This window comes from Patella vulgata, chromosome 9 (assembly GCF_932274485.2).
Source record: "Patella vulgata chromosome 9, xgPatVulg1.2, whole genome shotgun sequence".
NCBI classification, from domain to species: Eukaryota; Metazoa; Mollusca; class Gastropoda; family Patellidae; genus Patella; species Patella vulgata.
The window spans coordinates 7,411,424-7,434,202 of record NC_065887.2 but is presented as its reverse complement, the minus strand read 5'-3'; the positions used below and the strand labels follow the sequence as shown (position 1 = coordinate 7,434,202).

General features: G+C 38.3%; 1 protein-coding gene across 1 annotated transcript in view; it reads left to right on the top strand.

Moving 5' to 3' along the window:
* LOC126831703 (uncharacterized) overlaps positions 1-22,779 on the top strand; it is a 37,386-nt gene that overhangs the window by 62 nt on the left and 14,545 nt on the right. Inside the window, exons 2-9 of the mRNA XM_056103103.1 lie at positions 165-430; positions 3,055-3,141; positions 3,394-3,738; positions 4,008-4,093; positions 4,951-5,014; positions 11,001-11,189; positions 12,663-12,862; positions 14,231-14,501. Coding sequence (XP_055959078.1) covers positions 4,074-4,093; positions 4,951-5,014; positions 11,001-11,189; positions 12,663-12,862; positions 14,231-14,501 — 744 coding nt within the window. The 5' untranslated portion in view covers positions 165-430; positions 3,055-3,141; positions 3,394-3,738; positions 4,008-4,073. The remainder of the gene's footprint in view (positions 1-164; positions 431-3,054; positions 3,142-3,393; positions 3,739-4,007; positions 4,094-4,950; positions 5,015-11,000; positions 11,190-12,662; positions 12,863-14,230; positions 14,502-22,779) is intronic.

Below are 22,779 nucleotides of genomic sequence, written 5' to 3'. Positions count from 1 at the left end.
AATTCATTAGATGAGAAGCATTGATGATTTATTTAAAGTCGTCAGTAACCAACATCAAATCTCGTTGGCAGGCAATTAATCAGGCTTGATGCACATTACATGTTCAATTACCGCCACCCCCCTAAACAAAAGTTAGAACCAATTGTATGCCCTGTTACTTGTAGATGATCATCCAGAATATGTAACTAGTGTGAATGCGGGAATACTGCCACTGAAAGAAGATGACGAGAATAGGTATGAGTTTGTATGCAACTTCCAGACGTCCACACTACCTGCACATAATAGCACATGGTATACTGTCACGTGGTATGTAAATAATAAACTAATCAAAACAGTTTTTGCTTTCCAAAAATCAGCCGATGTTCAAGCAAAGACATTACTAACAGAAAATGAAATCAAAGCTGCTGGTATACAGACTGTTGGATTTCAGGTAACTATTACCTATGTGAAATATTCGAAACATTAGGGGTTTAATATTCTCCCAGTGTTCTATTTAGATTGTCTACTATCCCCACCCCCAGATTACCTCTTTTATAAAAATACCCTGTGTCCCACCAGATTATAACGATTCTAGAATTATGACTATATATAATCACTTCAACTTTATAGTCCATAGCTAATTTCCATTATGACTTCTTTATATAGCGTGACACATTATAGCATTTTAATGATTGTGTCGTCACCCCCGACAATCCGTCAATTCGTAGGTATGACCGGTTGCCTGTCGTCCACAATTGCTTGTCAACCCTTAAGAGACTAAAAATTGTTATGGGCCGTGCGATTCAGAAGCCTCTTGACTTTCAGCGATTTATGAAACTTTACGCTAGAGTTATGGTCGTTGGATACTCAGTTTTATGTCGCCGATTTCCGATACATGCCGACAGAGTTATTGCCTTTGACCTTTTAAAAAATTTGACTCCCTAGAGGTTAAAGTTTATGCGTTAAAGTTTAGATTCAAGGGGGAAAAGAGTTTAATAAATTTCAACAGTTTCCATTGCTTCAAGCAGCTTATTACTGAAAGCAATTATACATTATGACTTCATTACGTTTCAGCTGTTTCCATAGCTCTAGGACGAACTGGAAATTATACGTTGGTGGTTTTTGCCCTTGGCCAATTTGAGCGTCTTTAAAATCCTCCCATTGCGTACAAAATAATGAAAATGCGACAACCTTTATGGATGGCAGAAAAGCGTAGCTATTGTAAGCGTATGTTTCGTTTCCTGGCAGTATATTTTCCCTGCTGTTCAATTGTCTATGGCACGTTACATTAATAGAGTTCACATTGAATGCCCTCATTTTCAAGTGAACGTACATAGTCGTCGCCCCTGTCCGTACAGACGTCCGTCAGTTCGTTCACATTTTGGTTGTGGACACTCTACAGGTCACATTTTTTATCAGATTTGGACGAAACATGCAATATAGGTTGATATCCCATAGATCCCGATCCCCGTCGATATTGGCATGTATGGGGCCGTAACTACATGGACGATGGCCCCTGAATGTCAGAAAAATCACGTTTTAGGTTGTGAACACTCTAGAGGTCACAATTTTTATCAGATTTTGATGAATTAAAAATGGTTCATTGTATACCATGGTGACTGAGTTTGGATTTCGTGAAAATCGGAACGAAACCGCTCTACAAAAAAGCCGCTCTTCGTACGCAAATAGTGTAACGCAAATATTGTAAAAGTATTTAATACCCAGGTTGTGGACGCTCTAGAGGTCACAATTGTTATCCGATTTTGATGAAACTTAAATTGGTGTTTATATCACAACGATCTCGGTTCGTGTTGATATTGTCGCATATTGGATCATAACTTCCTGGATTATGGCACCTGATTGTACTAGTTACGCGAACGTAACTAAAAACGCTGAGATATACTGATGTGCTTGTTTTTAGCTACGATTGGATGCCTTTAGTTCCAAGTGGCAAACTCGATTTCTTTATTAATGCATGTACCATCTTAAAAATAAGTAAATTTTATACTATTAGTACTTATTACACATACGCAGCACAATCTACTGAAACAACGTTCATTTATCAGCAAATATTGACAATAAAGTAAATCAAGCGTTGTTTTTATCAAAATTGATTCGGACGTTCATAATTACGGCGTATTACTACTGCGCAACTCAGATCAGATTAGTACTTTGATTGGCTATTGCACACGAGGCCCTGCCGTTATGTGTTACAGACGTACATTTAAAATGTCGGATAAAGCAATCTACTGTGGCTTTGATTTAAAAAGAGTGGATTTGTACCCGTTGGATATGCTTAATTGTAGTTGGGTGTGGCAGAAATATTATAAATAACAGTAATCAATCGGTTTTTTTTTTTGATTAAAAATATTGTCAATTTTGTTTACAAATGCCGAGTGCGAATCGCTCCCGCATGTGCTACGTTGAAGTTAATGGCAACATTTCTTATCTCAAAACACTGATTGTACCAACACACGCTTTTAGCTTGTCGACCTTCTTGAGGATCAATGTTTATCAGATTTTAAATACTGTTTATAAGTATCACCGTAATGATAGTTGAGTTTGAATTTCATTTCGTGAAAATCGGATAGAAACAAAATGGCTACTCCCTGTAAGCAAATTGTATAAAAGTATGTAATTCCAAGGTTGTAGACTCTCTAGAGGTCATTATTGTTATCAGATTCTGATGAAACTTACATAGTTGTTTATATCCCAACGATCCCGGTTACTATTAAATTTTTGCGCATATCAGACTGTAAAGTCATGGATTGTGGGCCCTTGTTGTATGAAAAATCGCGTTTTTAACCTGTGGACCCTTCAGAGTTCACATTGTTATCTGAGTTTGATTTTGACGCATGTCGAACTGTAACATCCTAGATTATGGCCCCTAATTGTAAGAAAATCGCGTGTTATTTGCAAAATGTAGGCGTTCTTGCATGGTAACCGCTTGTTTTTTTTTATTCGTACAACTGGGCTGTATTTTCAATTCAAACCACACATTTAAAAGCGATATAACTGACATATATGAAAATCTAAGATTAACCATGTTTTCATCTTCTCAACGTGCCAAATTAGATCAGATGTGGATATGCAGTTAGTCACACGGCCGATTCAGCAACTAGCTCAGTTACGTCTAGTAACGACAGATTCATCGGAATTGAGGTACGTTCTATATTTAACTAGATCGTGTGTTCTACAAACAGTATGAATAGTTCGTACACTAAAACCACATAGCTAATTGGAACAATAGTTTGGGTGATGCCAAAAGAAGTTTTTGGGGAAACAATTTAAATAAATTATTGGGACATTAAACAATTGTCGTGGCTACTAAAGTTCTTCGTTAGCTGTGAATTTTGTTGGCTTGTATTTTGTTTGGTTGAATTAAAACCAAATCCCTTTTGAAATTTTCTTTAGATCTTAACACCTACAGTGTATGTTAGAGACGACGAGGAGGCAGCTATCATTGTGAGACCGACAGCGCCCATTGGATGTGCGAGCTTTCATCCGTTCTGTGAATTACAAGTAAATTTGCTCAAGGTTAAAAAGGACGACGATTGTGCTTTATCACCCACCTATACGGCATGTGGCTTAAGAGTCAGAGCTGGAGCGAACTGGAATGCGAATTATAGTATTAAAGTCCGGGGTAACTTTCCAAGTTCCTATGCAAATCTGTACGCTATAAAGTATTTGAATTTGAAAACGGTGGAATTTTTCGATTTGCACCAATTTTGGGGTAACTACTCCATAGGAAGTGTTAAGGTAAGTACATTCAAATTAATGCAAATCTCTACTCAAGAGAAAATGCTATAGATTTAAAGGAAGGCTTATTTTTTAGCTTACAATGTATATATATATTTAAAGTGCCATTCTTTACCCCCCCCCCCCCGTGTATATTATAATACATCGGTACTGTATCATTTGGGTGGTCGTTTTGTCCTGGTTTTCTGCACTTCCTAAGGAAGTTAGCATAACTTGTAACAATTTGTAACAATAATTGCAACTGTGAGCATATGTCCATTCTATTATAGGTTGTGGTTTCTCAGGATGCAACTCCCATTAAGAACAAGGAGTGTTCTGCTGTATGTGATCCACACATGAAGACGTTCTACGGAGCGTAAGTAGTCTAGTGCCACACTCAAGGCCATTTATTTTCTATACGACTTTGGGTCTGCTTGACATAACTTAGATATTGACATCTTCTTTAGGAAAACGAAGGTAAATTGCTCTTAATCGCCACATGTCAATCTTTTGGCCAATTCATATTTATTGTCCGGTAATCCCGTCGACATATGTGTCCAGATAAAGATACAAGATGTGTGGTTATTTGAGTATCATTATGGTTTTAGGCAATCAAAAAAGTCGAGATCGTGGTTCCGGTATTCATCAGCATTTGCTGTTGTGGGATCAACCAGTTTTGTGAAATGAAATGGGGTTTAACGTCCTACTGTTCTGTACCAAATGGGTTAATGAAGACGGTCATACGTCATACAGTGCTTTAGTGCAAATTTTACAGGACGGTGGAACTACTGCTTATTCTTATTTCGAATTCCAACTGCCAAGGGTTCTTTTAACATGCACGGGGATTTATATACGGAAGTCCTGTTTTATCCCACCCGAACGACACTAAGTTGTCCTTCACGAGGCCCTCCAGCCTGCACTCCTGGCAAAGGGGAATCACACTTTCTGGGTCAACACCGGGATCGAACGCGGGACCACCAGAGTAGCGAGGCAACGTCTTGCTCACTGGGTCACCGCGGCCCTCACCGAATTTGTAAAGTAACAATATTTTGAGCAGTAAGTTATCGTATAAATACTGTTTCTAATAAATTCTTAGAAACAATGGCAAAATGGACATACTAGTAAGTAAACGTCTTGGATGTAATTTAGTACGAGATCTTAATCTTAACCACAACACCGTCCACTTTTTTAGCAATTTCTCCAAATATTTTGATATGTCTTTCTATTTTAAAGACGGTATGAACATCACTATGAAGGAGTATTCACCTTGTACGAAAATGAAGCATGGAAACAAGAGGTAATCAATTTAAAATTCTTACAGATGATAACTACTAACATCTGACACAACTGGATTGGACATCAAATAGAACGAAAATCCCTACTGGTTTTTAATTTTTGAATAAAGGTGGTGACGATGCTAAAACTTGGCATATAAAAAAATTTATTAGCTCACCATCATGACCTGTAATAACATTCGATAGACTGGAAGGGAGAAACAACGGCGACTTCGGTGGACAAACTCTTTTCTGCACACAATAACAACCAGTCCGAATACACCGCATTCGAGTCTCGCCCACAGTCGCTAACAAGTTCGTATCAAAATACGATGTATACCTCTAAACGATTGATCCATCACCAACATTCTGAAATAATTGTCAAGTTATTTCCACTCATTGCAAAGGAACACCCGAAACACTCGATGTACGATAGACACTGTTACGACGTACAATGGGAATTCCCAAGTGGGTGAGTGGGCAAGACGCTAGCCTGGAGGTCGGGTGTTCGATCCCTGCATTGGCCTAGAAAGTTCATCCAGATTTTCCCGCGTGGTTCCATCTTGTCAGTGATGCAGGATGGAGGGCCTAACAAGGACAGCTGTCTAGTCGTTGGGATGGGACGAAAAACCGAGGTCCCATGTACACATTGGCGTGCACGTAAAAGATCCCTTGACAGTAGGAATTTGATGTAAGAGTAAGCCGTAGCGCCGCTACCGGGCAAAATTTCCCACATAGCATACTGTATGGCGTATGCCCATCTTCATTAGCCCAGGTTAGAAGCAGAACAGTAGGACGTTAAACCCCATTTCATTTCATTTCATTTTTACTTAACGATGCTATCACGATATGTTATTAATGATTCCATTCCAAAAATAGATAGGAAAGACACTTCAAAATTCTTATCTTAGTATACAAAGATTCGATAGAAGATACGAATAAATAAAATGTAGTTTTATAGTAGGTCATCTCCAACCGTGTTATATTGCTCCAAACATATGGTGATTATTTTCCGACAAATTATGCAACTATCACAAACAAATATTTATAAAATTAAAACCAAATATGCACTAGATAATCAAGTAAAACCAAATATCACATAGCTGTATGTATATAAATATTTAAAATTTTAAAATGAAAACACGATTATATAGATAGTTTAAAAATTTATTATAAAAATTTGTCTCGTTTAAAAATGTTGACACTTTCATATATTCCCAATTAAGCAAAACACTGACGTACTGGCTGGCAATGATATACAAGATATTATTGCACTCAATCAAGACAGGTGATACGATAGTCGATTACGATACGATAGTCGATTACGATACTATAGTCATCGATGATAAGATGATAGACGATAGTCAGTAGACGACACAAAAGTCGACACGATTGAATATTGTACGTGCCTTGAAAGCGACAATTGCATATTTTCTAAGAAATAAGAAAGTCAAATCATGATTATTTCTATATCTGTTGCTTAATGGGTGTGTCAAATCACTATTATACAATCATAGGAATCATTCCAACACTTAACTATACTTTCCCAGAAAAGTATTTATCGGGTGGTTATTTCCAATAAAAGTATGGCAATTTTGGTATATATGGAGAGTACAAAATATCCAATCTTACTAGAAAAATACTGGATTCCCTTTAAAAAAACATGGAACGCATTCAGGACAAAAATGTAAGGGTTTAACTAATCGGCAGCCCGACGATTAGGGATGTCTGTTCGCGCCACGTCAAAGGTAGCACGCGAAGATTGAGCGCTTGATGTATATGTTGATAAACTTGCTGAAGAGTTAAACGTACAGCAATTTCTGAGACAAAAAACACGGAAAAAGACGTAGGTAGTGGATAATCCGAGAATTTAATTAGGCTTCGATATTAAAGACAACATCGTCTTATGTATGAAATGAATTCTCCCTGGCTTCGCACCCGTTGCTAGGTAGTGCGTGATCTCAGTCGCGTGACACAAACAATACTTTTTTTAATACATTTTTTATAGTAAGGGCATTCCCTCGCGAAAAGAGTGTTTTGAGAAGGATTTGAAGCAAAATTTTGATAGATTTATTAGTTTGAATATGGTTTTGGTCCAAATAAACCATCAAATTACCCAGTTTTGTACGTGGGAACCTATCTCTAAAAAACATTCACATAAAATATGGAAATAATTTCTACTCGCCGACGGTATTCGGAAATTGTATCATTTCTTTGCACTGGATAACTAAGTCTACACAATAGAAAGGGGGTGACTGTCTTTATTGTCAAGGTCCCTGGTTAAACAGATAAGGATAATGATCTAATTTCTCAGCTGACACAAATGAATTATAGGGTTTGGTATTATTATTTAACAAAGAAGGGCTGTATACGTATATATCAATGCCATGTATTTTAAAGCTTTTTTTTAAAACATATGACTTTGTAAAATGCAATTCTCACTTTAATATTACGCTTTCAATCGGTCTCTTTATAACGGAATCCGTTATTCTAACATTCACAACTGGGCGGCTAATGCAATTGTTTGTGGTAGAAGAATGGTGGAGGAGAGGTTTTCGTGTGGTGTGTTTGGCCTTTTGGTTTGGGTAACACATATAGAAAGATGATAATTGTTGATTGGGAAACTGCAACTATTTATTTTCATTCATAAACTAAACCAATATAACTAAATTAACCATTCGAAATCTGTAATATATTATATATATATATATCCTTTTGAGTAATAATCTCGTTCAAATTAAACTAAATAAAGTAAATAAAGCTTAAGTAATTAAACGTCGATATATAAGTTATAGCGCTTGTACACAAATTATGTGTGGCTGCATTAACTGTCTGCTAACGTCAAGCAGGAAAAACTTTAAAAACGGGTCTTATACATAAACTGAACTAATTTGGCACATATATTACACACTTAATAAGCTAAACAGGGTATTTAAATGTAAATCAACTTACTCGTGCCTCTTACTACAAAATTAGCCATTATTAATAGGATAAATAAATCTTCGAATTAAATTGCGTCTTTACGTAACAATTTTCTTCCTTCTGGTAAAGTTAGCCAACGGTTGTTACAGCAGCCACTAGTACGCGTAATCAAGTTGGTCTCATCTATACTAGTGACAACAGCGAATAAATCCATCGTCTGCTAGAACTTAAAGTAAACAAATAAAGTGTTTTAAACAAAAAATCGTTCTGTCAACAGAACAACAACGCGTACTTTAGTATCCAAAGATGTGAACTGTCTTACTAATATAGTATGTGCAGGGTGACTGCACCACACAAAATTTACACAAAAACAAATACACGGACAGGACATCATACTCAGGAAAAAACAAACATACAGACAATTCAAAAAAAGTGAATGGATCCGGGGGCTAGCCGTAAGCGTCCACTGCGCTGTACAGTCCCGGGTCTGTAGTGACACAGACTTCACAAACGGTCCAAATGACAGTCCATCCCAAAACGTGTTAATCGTACACTATGTTTGCCCGCGTAGCTACTAATTGCAGTCAGTACGCGATGTACGTCAGGTATATTTAGACCCATTAAGAGATTCACCTGAATATTTTTATCTACACGTGAAATGTATAATACTCTGTAAATATGGCCAGTAATGGACATACGTGTACTTTGACCAAGCAATCATTTGTAAGTCTCCGGTAACAATTTTAACTGTGAATGCATTCATGTTAAAGCGAGTTCTACCATCAAGGATTGTCAAATCACAATTCACTAATCGACATCGTAATTAGTCAACTCACTTTCCTCCCAAAACGGACACACGGACGCTATGCATGTCTCCAATGTCAGAATTCTGTAGAGATCGATTCACTAAAGAAGGATTAAGTTGATCACTCGTCTATTTGTTTTAAATCATTAAGCGTAATAGGTTTCAATTGAAGAACACTGTCAAGGTTGACTAACACAGTATGACGATAACTGCCAACACTTGTCATCCAGTCAATATTTTGCAACGGAATACCCAAGCGGAGTGGCCGTAAATCATCCGATTGGCTTCCCATTCCATATTCTCATGCCAGGTTGATTTCCGCTCATGTCGTCATGGTTCGATGGATTTCGAGAAATGTTTTTATAGAGATGTTATTGAAGAAATGTTTTTGTAGAAACCTTTTGGAAGACTTGTATTTGGAGATTTGTATTTAGACATTTGTTGTTCCAGATTTGTTTTTCGTTGTTTTTCTCTGATGAAATGTAAATGTAGGCTAAGTTTTGATTTTCTAAATAAATTTTATCTTTATACTGAAATACACACATGGTATGACAAATGTCCGATTTGTAAAACAAATATTGATTTTAAGATACAAATGTTAATTTTAGTGAACCAATGTCTAAATACGACAACAGATCAAGAAATAAGAATTAAGGACTATGAATTAAGCACTAAGAATTAAAAACACTGAATAAAGAGCTGGTTGGTCTTCCATAATTTTCGGGTGATTTTGGGACTAAAAAAGGGGCTATTGCGCTAGCCGTATGAATATGGAAACCGGGCTATTGTTTTCAATTTGTCAATCCAGAGTTTTTCTCTAGTTATCTTTGGTTCAGCTTCCTTCCTGTTGTTGAATCCGACGTGTATAACCATTTCTTCCGATGCAGGTCCCATGTATTTCTGTAGGATCTGTTTGATGTGGCAGATCTTGGCTCCAGAATAGCTATGGATCTCCCTAACACCGACAAAGGATACTATCCTTGCCAAATTAGAGGACCCAATAACCAAAGTCTTGGCCATCACAGGTGGTAGGTACCATGAACCTCTTCTCATCTTTACCTTTGTAGCTGTGTGGTCTCTTCGTGGAATGTCTTGAGTGATCGTCTGCAGCTGGTAGAAGGCTTTGTTGTGGTGTCAAGGATAGGACTGGTGTGCGATATAGGGGACAGACAGTCAATGAGAGCGCTGTGGTAATATGGAACCCGTGGACGAAGCTAGGCTAGGCAAACCCTGGGGCGGACTGGTTACCTACCTGCACATCTCGAACGAGTGATAATGTATATGTGCCTTCTCCAAGTGATAATGTTCTCTTGTTTGGTAGTGGCTATGGTCGGTGTTTTCATGGCCGGCTTGACGAACTTGTTCAGATCCTGGATCCTCCATAATCGTCAAATGGTGGAGACACTGGAGGACCGGGAAGAAGGCCTTGATGACACCTCAATTATCCGAGGGTGATTGACGCTGATTTGGTAGGCGTTGGTTTGGTTGGCGCTGCTTTGGTAGGCCTCGGTTTGGTTGGCGCTGCTTTGGTAGGCCTTGGTTTGGTTTGCGCTGGAATCCTGGTGGTGGTCGGTGGTGTCATTTCCTGTACAAAATGAGTGATGCTCACCAAAGTTTAATAATATCTTAACTGCAGTAGGTCTCTAGCGTAACTTCCGTTCTTAAACATACATTATGCAAGAGCTAAATCTGTCTATTGCAGGTCTTTCTTCGGCCCTGAAATGTTATCTAAATTATTAATTAGACATTCATTAACTTATCTAGACCATACTCAACTCTAGATGGCATCCCAACCTGCGATCTTCAGTGGATTGTGAGCCATAATCCAAGATGTTACGGTCCGACATGCGTAAATAACGAAAGAAACCAAGATCTTTGGGGTGTAAACACATATTTATGGTGTCCTCAAAATAAAACTGTGGCCTCTTAAGAGTGTCTTATTACAGGTAGTGTGTCACGGTGGCTAAGTGGGTAAGACGCTGGCTCGCTAGCCTGGAGGTCAGGTGTTCGATCCCTGCATTGGCCGATAAAGTTCATCCAGATTTTCCGGCGTGGTTTCCCCTTGTCAGTGATACAGGACGGAGGGCCTGACAAGGACCGCTGTCTAGGAATTCGGATGGGGCGAAAAGCCGAGGTCCCGTGTACACATTGGCGTGCACGTAAAAGATCCATTTGCAGTTGGAGTTCGATATAAGAGTAGGCCATAGTGCCGCTGTCCGGGCAAAATATCCCTCATAACAGTAGGACGTTAAACCCCATTTCATTTCATTTTCTTATTACAGGTACAAATACAGACCAAGCCTTGCCGGCGACATGCCCGCGTTACCTGTGTCTGTGGTATAGCTATTCGTGTTGGACGTGAAGTTTACAAAAAGGAAATTTGTTCAGATTCATTTTTTAAATCTGGATACGCCCAGTGTGATGGACCATCGCTTATTAATGTTAAAAAAAGCGGCAACAATCAACATAAGGTAAATTATTAGTGTGGTATGACATGTCATCCCGTAGGATGTGTATGCTAAAATTGATATTTTTTGTTGTTGTCTAGGGTTGATGTAGGATCAAAATATCCAAACATGTCGGGGTTTAAATTTTCCGACTCCATGACCCCTATGGGAAGGTACTTTTTGAAATCGGGACCCCTCTGACCGAGGTCATGACTGTCTCATCTGCAATAATGGCTGGACTTTAATGAACTGAAGTTGATTCGGGCTGTTTTGTCACCCGACCCAATCTAGGGAAATTGTTTTCTTTGTCTTCCGGTGGGAAATATCCATTTTCGGTGTCAAACTCATATCGATTTCAGCTTAATTAGAGAAATCTGTCACGCAGTGCCACTTTTTATGGCTTCTGAAGCCTGGTAAAATCTATCGTGCAGGCACTTTTGGGTGCTTGAAATGTTCTGCCAATAGATGCAAGACAAATTTGACAATTGTAATAAGTAAACAAGTTTAATATCAAAACAGCATGAAATCATAACAAGCCAGAAATCGACAGAAACTAAATAAATACAACACTGTCCACTACATCTAATTAAATATACCCAGATGGCATTGACGTGCACTGGCAGTTGGAATTCGATATAAGAGTACATCGTAGCCCACTGTCCGAGCAATATATCCCTCATATCATACTGTATGGCGTAAGCCATCTTCATTATTTCATTAATGCGATTTAAAGTGCCAGGTACTAGAGTACAAAGGACGTTGATTTAGAGTTTTATGTCTTTTATAGCATTACGTCAATTGTGTATCCACTTGGACTCCAAAAAATCAATTAGCGTACACATTTCCAGACTTATTCTGAATTACATTATAAATAATACCTATTATACTAGATTTGTCTATAGTTTATTGGTCTGCAGTCTTTTAGCCGTTTAAACTAGTTTCTCAAGGATTGTTGTCTATCTTAGATTTGCAGTGGGTGGTGAGGAAAAAAGTTCGAGTGAACTTTACACCGGAGCATTCACATGAAAAGTTATGACATGATAATTTCTTACCTGGGACAAAAATCAAAAAAAGGGGTCAGTTACTGTCTCCGTACTGACCCACGATATACGCCTGCCAGTTTTATCCAGTTCCGTTAAATTCAAAGTCAGTTTCCACAAGAACAACAACACCACCAACAACAACAAAGCCAGTACAATTTAGACACCGCAGTAGCCCCGGTGTCAAAAACACTTTAAACTCGATTTTATATTTGTGTATGGTTGATTCATGCATGCTTGTTTAAAAGATTTGTCTTGACTCTAAAGTGCAGGATGACAAAATAGCATTCTCCCCACTCAGTGCACTTGCCGTCTATTTCCAAGTAACCACTTCTCAGTGAAAAGCTTAAACTTATCCGGTTGAACAATGTTCCGAACTTGCCCATTAACAAACTCACTGTTATTCAAATTATTTTATTTGGTACTAACTGCTTTGTCTTAATTCCATGAATGACAGATTCGTCTGCCAAGTTCTACCATTATTAAAGTCGTGACTATTGGGAACTTCCTGAATATTTACATGTATCCATCAGTTGCTGACAAGGGTAATGTCGGTGGATTGTGTGACCAAATTACTACCAGTACCTTTATTGGTCGTGATAAAGAAGTCTCAACTTATCAGTGGTCTGGAATGCCAGCGTTTTCAGATTCATGGCGGTATGTACAATATTAATGTTGTTAAATAACTTCTGCAGATTGCATTAACTGTAATATCATGTTCCATCATCGATAGACCCCAATGTAACAATTTCTAAAAAGGAACAGCGTCTGTACATAGTGGTGGTGTATGGTGGTGAATGACAAAACTAAGTCCCCAGACTGGAAATTCGATTACGTGTAGATCGAAACCAGCATATGCAAAAGTAACCAGAAGAATACTAAATAACATAGTGACAATGGACGACGTCCAGTGCTGAAAATAGTTTTTAAACTTCAAACCATACTAAAACGGGTGGTATGCGGACGTGCATTATCCTGTTGGAAGTGCTGAAGTTGTGGGTGCGCTCGAAACATCGGAACAACAATTGCTTGCAAGACATCATCACGGTAGGCTACAGCATTAACGCGACCCTTGCAAATGTGTAGGGCGGTCCGGTGATGAAACGTGAAGCCTCTCCACACCATTACACTTCCCCCACCCCATCGATTCGTTTCGAAGACGCAGCAGTCTGCAAGACGTCTCCACACACGTTGACGGCCATCAGCGTGATAAAGATGAAAGCGACTCTCATCACTGAAGAGCACACTTTGCCAGTCTACTCTTCTCCATGTCTGGTATCCTTGAGCCAATATCAAACGCCGCTGACGGTGATAGCTCCAACAGAAGGTCGTCGTGCACGGAGTCCTACTTCTCTTAGACGATGTCTTACGGTGTTGGCACTTACTGGCCCTTGTCTTCCGACGACTGCTGCACCTGTTCGAGTCGCTGGGCGGAATCTGTGAAGCAGATGAGTGACCCGGATGTAGCGGTCTTGAGCCTGGTTGTAACGTTTTGTGGACCAGGACGTTGACGGTCACGTTTTGATCCAGTAACTCGAACACGTTCCACCAACCTTACAATAGTGGACTGATGACAATTGAAATGTCTGGCAATAGCACGTGTAGACATGCCAGCCCTGGACATTCCCATGGCTTCATTCCGTTGATTTTCAGTAAGTCTCGGCATCTCTAACTCGATTCCTTCACACGTCCAACAACAAATTACGACAGATTGACGTTTCACAGTTCATGTACTGCACATTAAGTCGAAAACATGCTTTTAAAGGGCTCACACACAATGCTGCACGTGAATATTGGGTTTTTCATGTGCATCTCGTGCAATTGTTTTTTTTTTGTGCACACGGGCCGATATGTTTTGCGTTTGGGAGTATTGTGTGAAACAATAGTTCATAGTATTGCATAATATTATACATACAAAACCACCTAGTAATAAAATATTTTGGGAAAAAAGTGATGCGTTTTCCATGGCGCTCAGTATATCATGGTAGAATAATTGAAACGTGATACCATTTATATAATTTTCAGGGTAAACGATAAATTGATAAACCTGTTTTCCAACGACCAAATTCACAGGTTAGAAGGGGCTGACGGTAATATGTTTCTATGTAAGTGCGATGAAACCACACCTACGCACATTTCATGTAGTAACTCACAGGCATGCTCACACAAGGAGATCTTCGCATATACACTTGTACCGGTTTGTGAGAAGAACTTCATAGAGAAACGATCGGTAGGAAGCCATTACCGGATACCAAGATCGTCAGGACCAGCGTCTACGCATATCAGCAAACGACAGGTACATAAAATATTACTTTAGAGAATAATTAACTAACCTTGTTGGACAACGAATGGTTGGTGTTAAATGTCTCTCTACCCCCACTACATAACCTGTTTTATATAAATTGATGATCAAATCCCTTAATCTAACCCCGTGATTTCATTTGCCCACAGCATGGGGGTGGCGGTGTGCAAGGGAGACTGGATTTTTGCCACCTGATAGGTCGGTTCGGCTTGTAATGAGACCATTTCCAGTATAGATTATATATACCATTACTGGAGATTACATTTAATGCAACAGATCATACAATTTAATTATTGTTCTATTATCAGTTCCTTGATGCTCGTAAGGGATGGTGTTATTGCCCGTACACTTTATCAATTGCACACACACATAGACAATTTTGTAGGTACACAAAGTACATAGTTTATGTACTGTTGTGACTCCACGAGGAACATTTAATTTAACAATGCATTTGCATATTTCCGTCGATACCTGCGATAGTAAACTCAAATCATCACTGTTTTTAACGGATTTTATTAACTGACAAACCTATAGTTCGTGATGTCCGTTGATCACTTTCAACTGTTCATATACAACCTCCATTACCTATTATTAAAAAATACCAACTGATTAAAATACAAATCTATATTTCGTTTCGTTTTTTTTTATACTTTCGATGACCTCCACTATATGATCTGACCGGCTGTAATGGGAGATCGTGTCAGGGGTCCTACGAGCGTCTTTTGACCCTGTGACGTTAGTTGTTCGACTAACCAATCAGCTAATGTATGTGTTTTAATTGGGTATTTGGTGATACTACTTTTAACTTGATTTGTTTCTATCGTGACGAGTGTCGACTCACAATTCCTCTTGCTACTTTTAACTTGATTTGTTTCTATTGTTACGAGTGTCTACTCACAATTCCTCTTGCTAGATGACAAAAATTTGACTCAACATATCATTTGATTGGCTAATCCCTCGCATCAACCAGAACGTAGGTTATTTAATAACTTTTTCAAATTCTAGTGCTGACAAGTAAAACGAAATTATGAACTATAAAAAAAAAAAAAACGAAATTGGATCTGTATTTTAATCAGACTGAAATAATACTTATTTGCACATGCCCACACGTTAAACCCCATTTCATTTCATTTCATTTCACTGACCCACTTTTTGCCCATCAACAATTGGCTGTGAACGCTACAGCTTTTAACAGATGTTTCTTTTTAAAATTGGGTTGAATTAGCGGGGTCAGGAGAGGATAAACGAAAGTTATCTCTCCTTTGTGAAAGACCTTATGAACGTGACTGTAATTTGTATACGGCGTGGGCGTGTTCTGTTGCCTCTCTGTCCGTTGGTCCGTCAACAATTTGCCTGTGAACGATATACACGCTGAAGATTTTGACTGATCTGCTCATAGTTGGTATGACGCATCGCGATCATTCTCTGCTCATTCTCACAAAAAGTGAGCATTTACGTGTCACAGCTGTTTATATCATTATATTTTGTATAGAAAGTTGAATCTATGCAGTTTGATTATTTTGTATCGAAGACAGGCCCATTAAAGAACATATTATGTTAATCAGTGTTTATTTTCTTGAAACAACACTACCCAATGAGATGAAAGTTCAAAAAACGGTATTTACGTTACTGTCGCCAAGCAACTCTTTACGATAGCATGAGCGACATATAACAAGTGGTTGCCATGCAAGATACGCGCACATTTTGCAAGAGATGGACAGAGAAGGGGCTAAAAAAAATAATGTGTTTTTTATAATCAGGGGCCATAATCCAGGAAGATATAGTCCGATATGCGCGAATATCGAAAGGAACCGAGATCTATGGGTTATGAACATACATTTCAAGTTTCATCAAAATCGGATAAAAATTGGGACATCTAGAGGGCCGACAACCTTCGTATTACATACTTTTACACAAAGAGCGGCCATTTTGTTGGGCAGTTTCATTTCAAGTTTCCCGAAAGTCGAATTCAACTTTCATAATGGCGGAAAGGTCACATGTGATATATTTAAACGGTTTATAAAATTGGAAAAAAAATGTGACCTCTAAAGAATCCGCAAGCTAAAAATGCGATTTTTCGAACAATCAGGGGTCATAATCCAGGAAGTTACGTTCGGATATGCGCGATTATCAAAAGGAACCAAGAACTTAGTGTGTAACGGTGATATATTCACACTTTAAGTCGGATACAAATTGTGACCTCTAAATTTTTTACAATCAAAGGCCATAATTCAGGAAGTTACGATCCGATAAGAGCAAATATCGAAAGAAATGAAATGTAATGAAATTGGGTTTAACATCCTACGGTTTTGCCCCGAACTGGGCTAATGTAGACGGGCATACGCCATACGGACACAGCTCACCGAAAATTCCTACGCCGTCACGAAACAAGGGCCAAAGCTATTTTTAGTCTTTCTCTCCCTTTTCCTTTTCCTCCTTTTGCATGGCGATTTTTGTTGATTTTGTGGTGTAGAATGGATGGAAAGGGTTTGAAAATACATTTTCTGCCAGGTTTTGGTGAATATTCATGATTTTGAGGCGGAAGGATACAAGAGTTGAGAAGATGGTTAGGTTGAAATGTAGGGTCGAAAATTGCATGTTTACTTGTCTCTGCTTCCAGCTTGCAATGTGTATCTCACGTTTTTCATGAGGAAACTCGTACGTGCTTTTGGGCAAGAGGTTGCCACCCATTGCTCCACATGTGGTAGACAGCGTTCTACTCAACGAAAATTTTGAAAAATGTTAGAGCCAGTCTAAGACACGAGAATTAACATAAGTCAATGGGGAAATCATTAGTGATCTGTGGCTATACAGTGTTCTATGAGGTAAATTTTGCCCGGACAGCAGCACTACGGCCTACTCTGATCTCGAATTCCAACTGTCATAGGCTCTTTTACGTGGACGTCAATGTGTACACGGGATCTCGTTTTTTTGTCTCATCCGAATGACTAGATAGCTGTCCTTGTCAGGCCCTCAGTCCCGCATCATTGACAAGGGGGGACAGCACCGGGAAATCTGGATGAATTTTCTCGGCCAATACAGGGATCGAACACCCGACCTCCAGACTAGGGAGCCAGCCCTTTACCCACCTAGCCACCTTGACCCCCAAATATAGGAAGGAACCAAAGCCTGTGGGTTGTAAACATGTATTTTAAGTTTCAATAGGATCAAAATTGTGACCTCTAGAGGGAACACAACCTTGGTCCACTTTTTACGATTTTTCGAACAATCAGGGGCCATAATTCAGGAAGTTATTATTCGATATGCCCAAATATCGAAAGCATCCTCGGTTTTTGTGTTTTAAACATGCATTTCACGTTTCAAGAAAATGAAATGAAAGTTGTGACCTCTAGAGTATCCACAAGCTAAAAACGTGATCTTTCGAACAATCAGGGTCCATAAATCATGAAGCTATGCTCCGATACATCGAAAGGAACTGAGCTGGTTGGGGAGAGACTTATATTTCACGTTTAAGATTATCACCTGTAAGAGTGTCCACAAACAAGTTGTGGACGGACGGATGGACAAACAGGGGCGACGGCATAATATGTTCACATGAAAATGTGGGCGTAAAAAAAAATACCCGACATTAAGTATATCCCATTTATCTTACTTTCTTCCAACATTTACCTACACTGTACAAGATAATACAAATATACTCTTCAACAAAAGTAGGGGATATTCGGAATAAATACAAAATTTCGGAACTGCACTGCTGTTTTCATTAGAGGTAACCAGTGTATGTTAATAACAGGCCAATTGCCTACACATGAACATAAACAGTTCGTATGGGCGGCTTATCTTGCGGCCCCATTTCACTCGCAAAGAGATACGCTGTCAAAAGTGAAAATGGACGTTCTTGATTTTTTTCTAAATTTGCCCACCAATTTTCAGACATTCACCAATTCGTCGTGGCATGCTCCTGGCAGTGCCACGGCCAATTCTTACAGTGTTGTCGGTTGACGTCGACGAAGACGTCTCCCGATCATGTCCCAGGCATGTTCCATAGGGCATATGGAAAATATGGGGACGTTGGAGGTAGTCATTCACAACAGGAGCGTGGTGGGCACGGGCAATATCATCTTGAAAGATGAAACGTCGACCTGCACATTGAGCAAAGGGCAGAACTGTCGGTGCCGGGATGTGGTCACGGTAGTACACACCAGTGACCCTTCCTAGAACAATATGCAAGTCCGCTCTGCCAGTCATAGTGATTCCTCCCCACACCATAACAGACCCACGCCCGAATCTGCCATGCTGTCTGACGTTAACCTTTGCATGACGCTCATTTACACGCCTCCAAACGCGAGCACGCCTATCGGTAAAGTCCAGAGTAAATGTGGACTCATCTGAGAACATTTCACGTGCCCATTGACGATAACCCCAATTTCTACGCTGCCTTCACCATTGACGCCTGTTTGCCATGTTCTGGCGAGTTAATGGAGGCACAACACGCGGTTGTCGCGCATGCAAATGGGCTGCATGTAGCCGATTTCTAATCGTTTGGGGTGTAACTCGAATTCCTGTAACTTGGTACAAGTTTACAGAAAGCTGATTGGCCGTTTGTCCCCGATTTCGCATGATCTGTGTACGAATGTATCAATCCTGTTGCTTGTATATCGACCTGAACGAGGTCTATCATCAGCATTGTGTGTTTATTGGTACCGGTTCCACAGTCTGCTGATCACAGACTGTGACACATTAAGCATGCGGGCTTCTGCAAGCTGTGTAGAACCCATTTGATGCATGCCAATAGCACATAGACGTTCATCATGTTGAAGACGTCTCATTGCAAATTAAACGTAACACACGAAAGCAAAGATACGCTAAACAGTAAATCTTATACAAGAACCGATATGAAAGAAAACGAAGATAGGATAAACCAGCACGCGGCAGTTTTCATCAACCATTCCTTGAAATGTCAAATTTAACAATGAACCCCTCCCACGTGTATGGCGCTATTGCGTGTCAGTGGTTCTGTTGGGGCGATAAGTTCTTCATCTGTGGACATACTATGACCGACATAAGTCATGAGTTCTATATATTAAAAACCAATGTTACATTTCCCATTTTGGTAAACATATCTTTGACAACATTAATGTATTTTAAATCTATTTTATTTACCTAATTATTTCTCATGTAAGATACGTGTTGAATTAAACAGACACTGGCATGGGTGACATATTATTGTCCTTCTAAAACAGAGAGAGCAAAACTCTTTACAATCTAATGTCAACTGGTCGCTGGGCTATAGAACCTTATTCAACCAGCCACTGGCTATTACGTCAGATATAATTCAGACGAAGCATTAAAGTCTAAACAATGGAGGCGGACTTCGTATTGGTCATTGACCAAAATCTATATCAAACGAACTATTGTTTAAGATTTCAACTTAGAAACTTAGAAACAATATTTTATAGTTTAATTGTCAATGTGTCATAATTGTCTATTATTTATTTTGTAGAATTGTATTTCAGACATGGAGTGAGCTATAGTTTAGAACGGATCGGATCTCTCTCTTTCTTGTAAATATTTGTTGAATTATCTATGTTTAATAAATCACATAGAAGTTACTTAATTTTACAAGACCAGAAATAACCTGGTCACAGTACTCTCAAAGTGCCCATGATTATTTATCATATCACAACCTGCATAGATATTTGCATTTCGATATCCCCTACTTTTTTGAAGAGTATAATTCTGTCATACAAGGTGACATTAAGAACTGTCGCCAAAATTTAAATTCAGCTTTTTAACCGAAGTTAATTGTATTAAAATGTATAATCGTGCTGTTATATTTGGTCCATATCATAAGTTATTTTTTTATGAAACAGAAGGTTATATTCCCTACTTTATGAAAATATGTTAACGTATTGTTATTAGTTATCTGTGATTTATTGAATTTTGATATTATCTTAACAATTATAAAATGACGTGATTTCAGGAAATATTTACGTTACGTCCATTTTAGTTATTAAAAGCTTGAATATTTAAAAACTGTTTTTATACATTAAAAGTATATCAAATATCAGTTTTTACCATTTCTATTAGCTAGGGCTACATCATTGTGAAAATCACTTTTACGTTACTGATATATACATTATCAACCGAGTCAAATTTTGGTCATGTGATCAGTCTCGATTTGGATAGTTCTTTGACCTTCAAACCAAAGTAAACGTGAACAACGACCTACCTGAACACGGCTCATGCTTACTTGTTGGAACAGCTGACACACTGAAATCAGAGCCACCTTATACGGCAAGACCAATAATAATTATGTTGCTATTTTGCACATTTCTGCGATGTTTAGACATCATTTTCATTTCAAAACACGTAAGATATGACTGTGCCATAGTTTTTATGTTATTGATTTTGATATTTACGTTACATTTAGTAATTCTTTTCGCTCGGTCGCTACTGTCGCTGATAGTGCTGAGTTAATGAGGCGTCAGTTGATATTAACTTTTTGTTAGCTGCCTAGAAAATTATGAAACTATATTTGAAATTATTTAAACCAAAAATGTAACATTTAACAAACATATATCGCAATTACTGTGAATGGTAAGAAGAAAATCAGTGCGTACAAGCATAAAGCGTGTAAAAATGTTAAATCATCTCGGTTTGGCTACTTATATTGATACGCCTGTGTAAATAAACCAATTGATAATGAAAATGTATTTTTAAAGTAGCAAGTTCAATAAAACAAAACTAGAGCTGACCTCGAGGTCATGTCCTGTTTTTTACAGTTTTGAAAGGGCGCGCTTTCACATGATCGGAGTGGAACAGCTTGATTTACGTTACTAAATACATTTTAAAGTGTGTAGGAAATATCCTTTATTTTGTTTACATTGTTTTAGATTGTTGTTCTGTACTTAATTCTGCCAATAGAAGTTATAAATATTTACGATACGCCGCGGTCATATTTACGTTACCATGGGAATCAAATTGAACACATATTTCTTTGAACAAAGGATTATATTTATGTACATCTACGTTTTAATTATAAAAGTTTTGTATTATAATCCAATAAATCTGGGCTCTGTTGGGCATTTATTTAATTGTCTTTTCGTTTTCACACATTTCAACCACAAAATCAAAATCCAGACATAATATATGATCTACTATTTGATAATATTGAGTAAAAGACAGACAGGCATTTCCATTTTAGATAATGAATGTTTATAAAGATATTTGTAATAAAATTCGAGTTCACTTATAACCTTATGTATATTTGGAATATTTACGTTACGTTTATGGAGACTTTTATTATGCTCTTGTATTTTGTCTCTATCATAGCTGGGTTCAAACTTTTGCTAGAAAACAATAGTTCGTAATTTTATATAACATTCTCACGACAAACGTATTATCTTAGCGTTATATTAGCGTTACTATGTCATTTACGATTGTTTGATATCTGCGGCCAATAAACCAATCATCATTTACCAATATCTTCATTTTTGGCTTTTGGTGGCTTGCGGATAAGTTCCTGTTGAAAGTTGGGACAATATTTGATCATTTCCTTGCATAAAATTTAGTTTCTACATTGAATTTATTTGTAACGTAGATATCATAAAGACAATTAAGTGGCTTTGGTTAGTATGAGGAAATGTGATGCCAAATATTTATATTGTTGGATATAGAAAAAGACATATTTTTGAAAAACCGAATGTTTGCACAAGATGACGGCATATAAGTTAAAGTTATAACGATTGTTTAAAATTTTAGTAATCCCGTTTTGCAAAAATGCTTAAATGTTCACATTTTGTCACTTTTCGCGAAACCTGTCGACCTTCAACGTTCTGCGACCTGTCATACTGGGGTTATGCCCCTTTTCCAAAAACATTATTTGTCGCAATAGATGATACAGTTTTAATACAGATTGTTTCCAAATTCGATGGGAAGCTAAAGAACCCTGCGCGCTAGAGAATAATTGAAAAAAAATTGAACCATATGTTAATCCCGAAATGGCCCATGTTTTTTGTCGAGTGGACGTTAAACGCCATCTCTCTCTCTCTCTCACTCTCTCTCTCTCGAGATCATGAGAGGTTTTCAGTATGGTAGGGATTTCTATTCCGGAGCCCCCCCCCCACTCCGTCCCCATACCGAAACCTTTGTGAACACGATAGATCCTACAGGGTTGAAACGGGGTTGTCACCCCTTATCTGAAAACCCTGTGAACGTGATAGAGGCTTCAGGTGGGTTTTTTTTCAAATTTGGTGGGAAACATGAGTGGATTAAGCCTATTGACTTTCATCGTTCGATGACGCTTCCA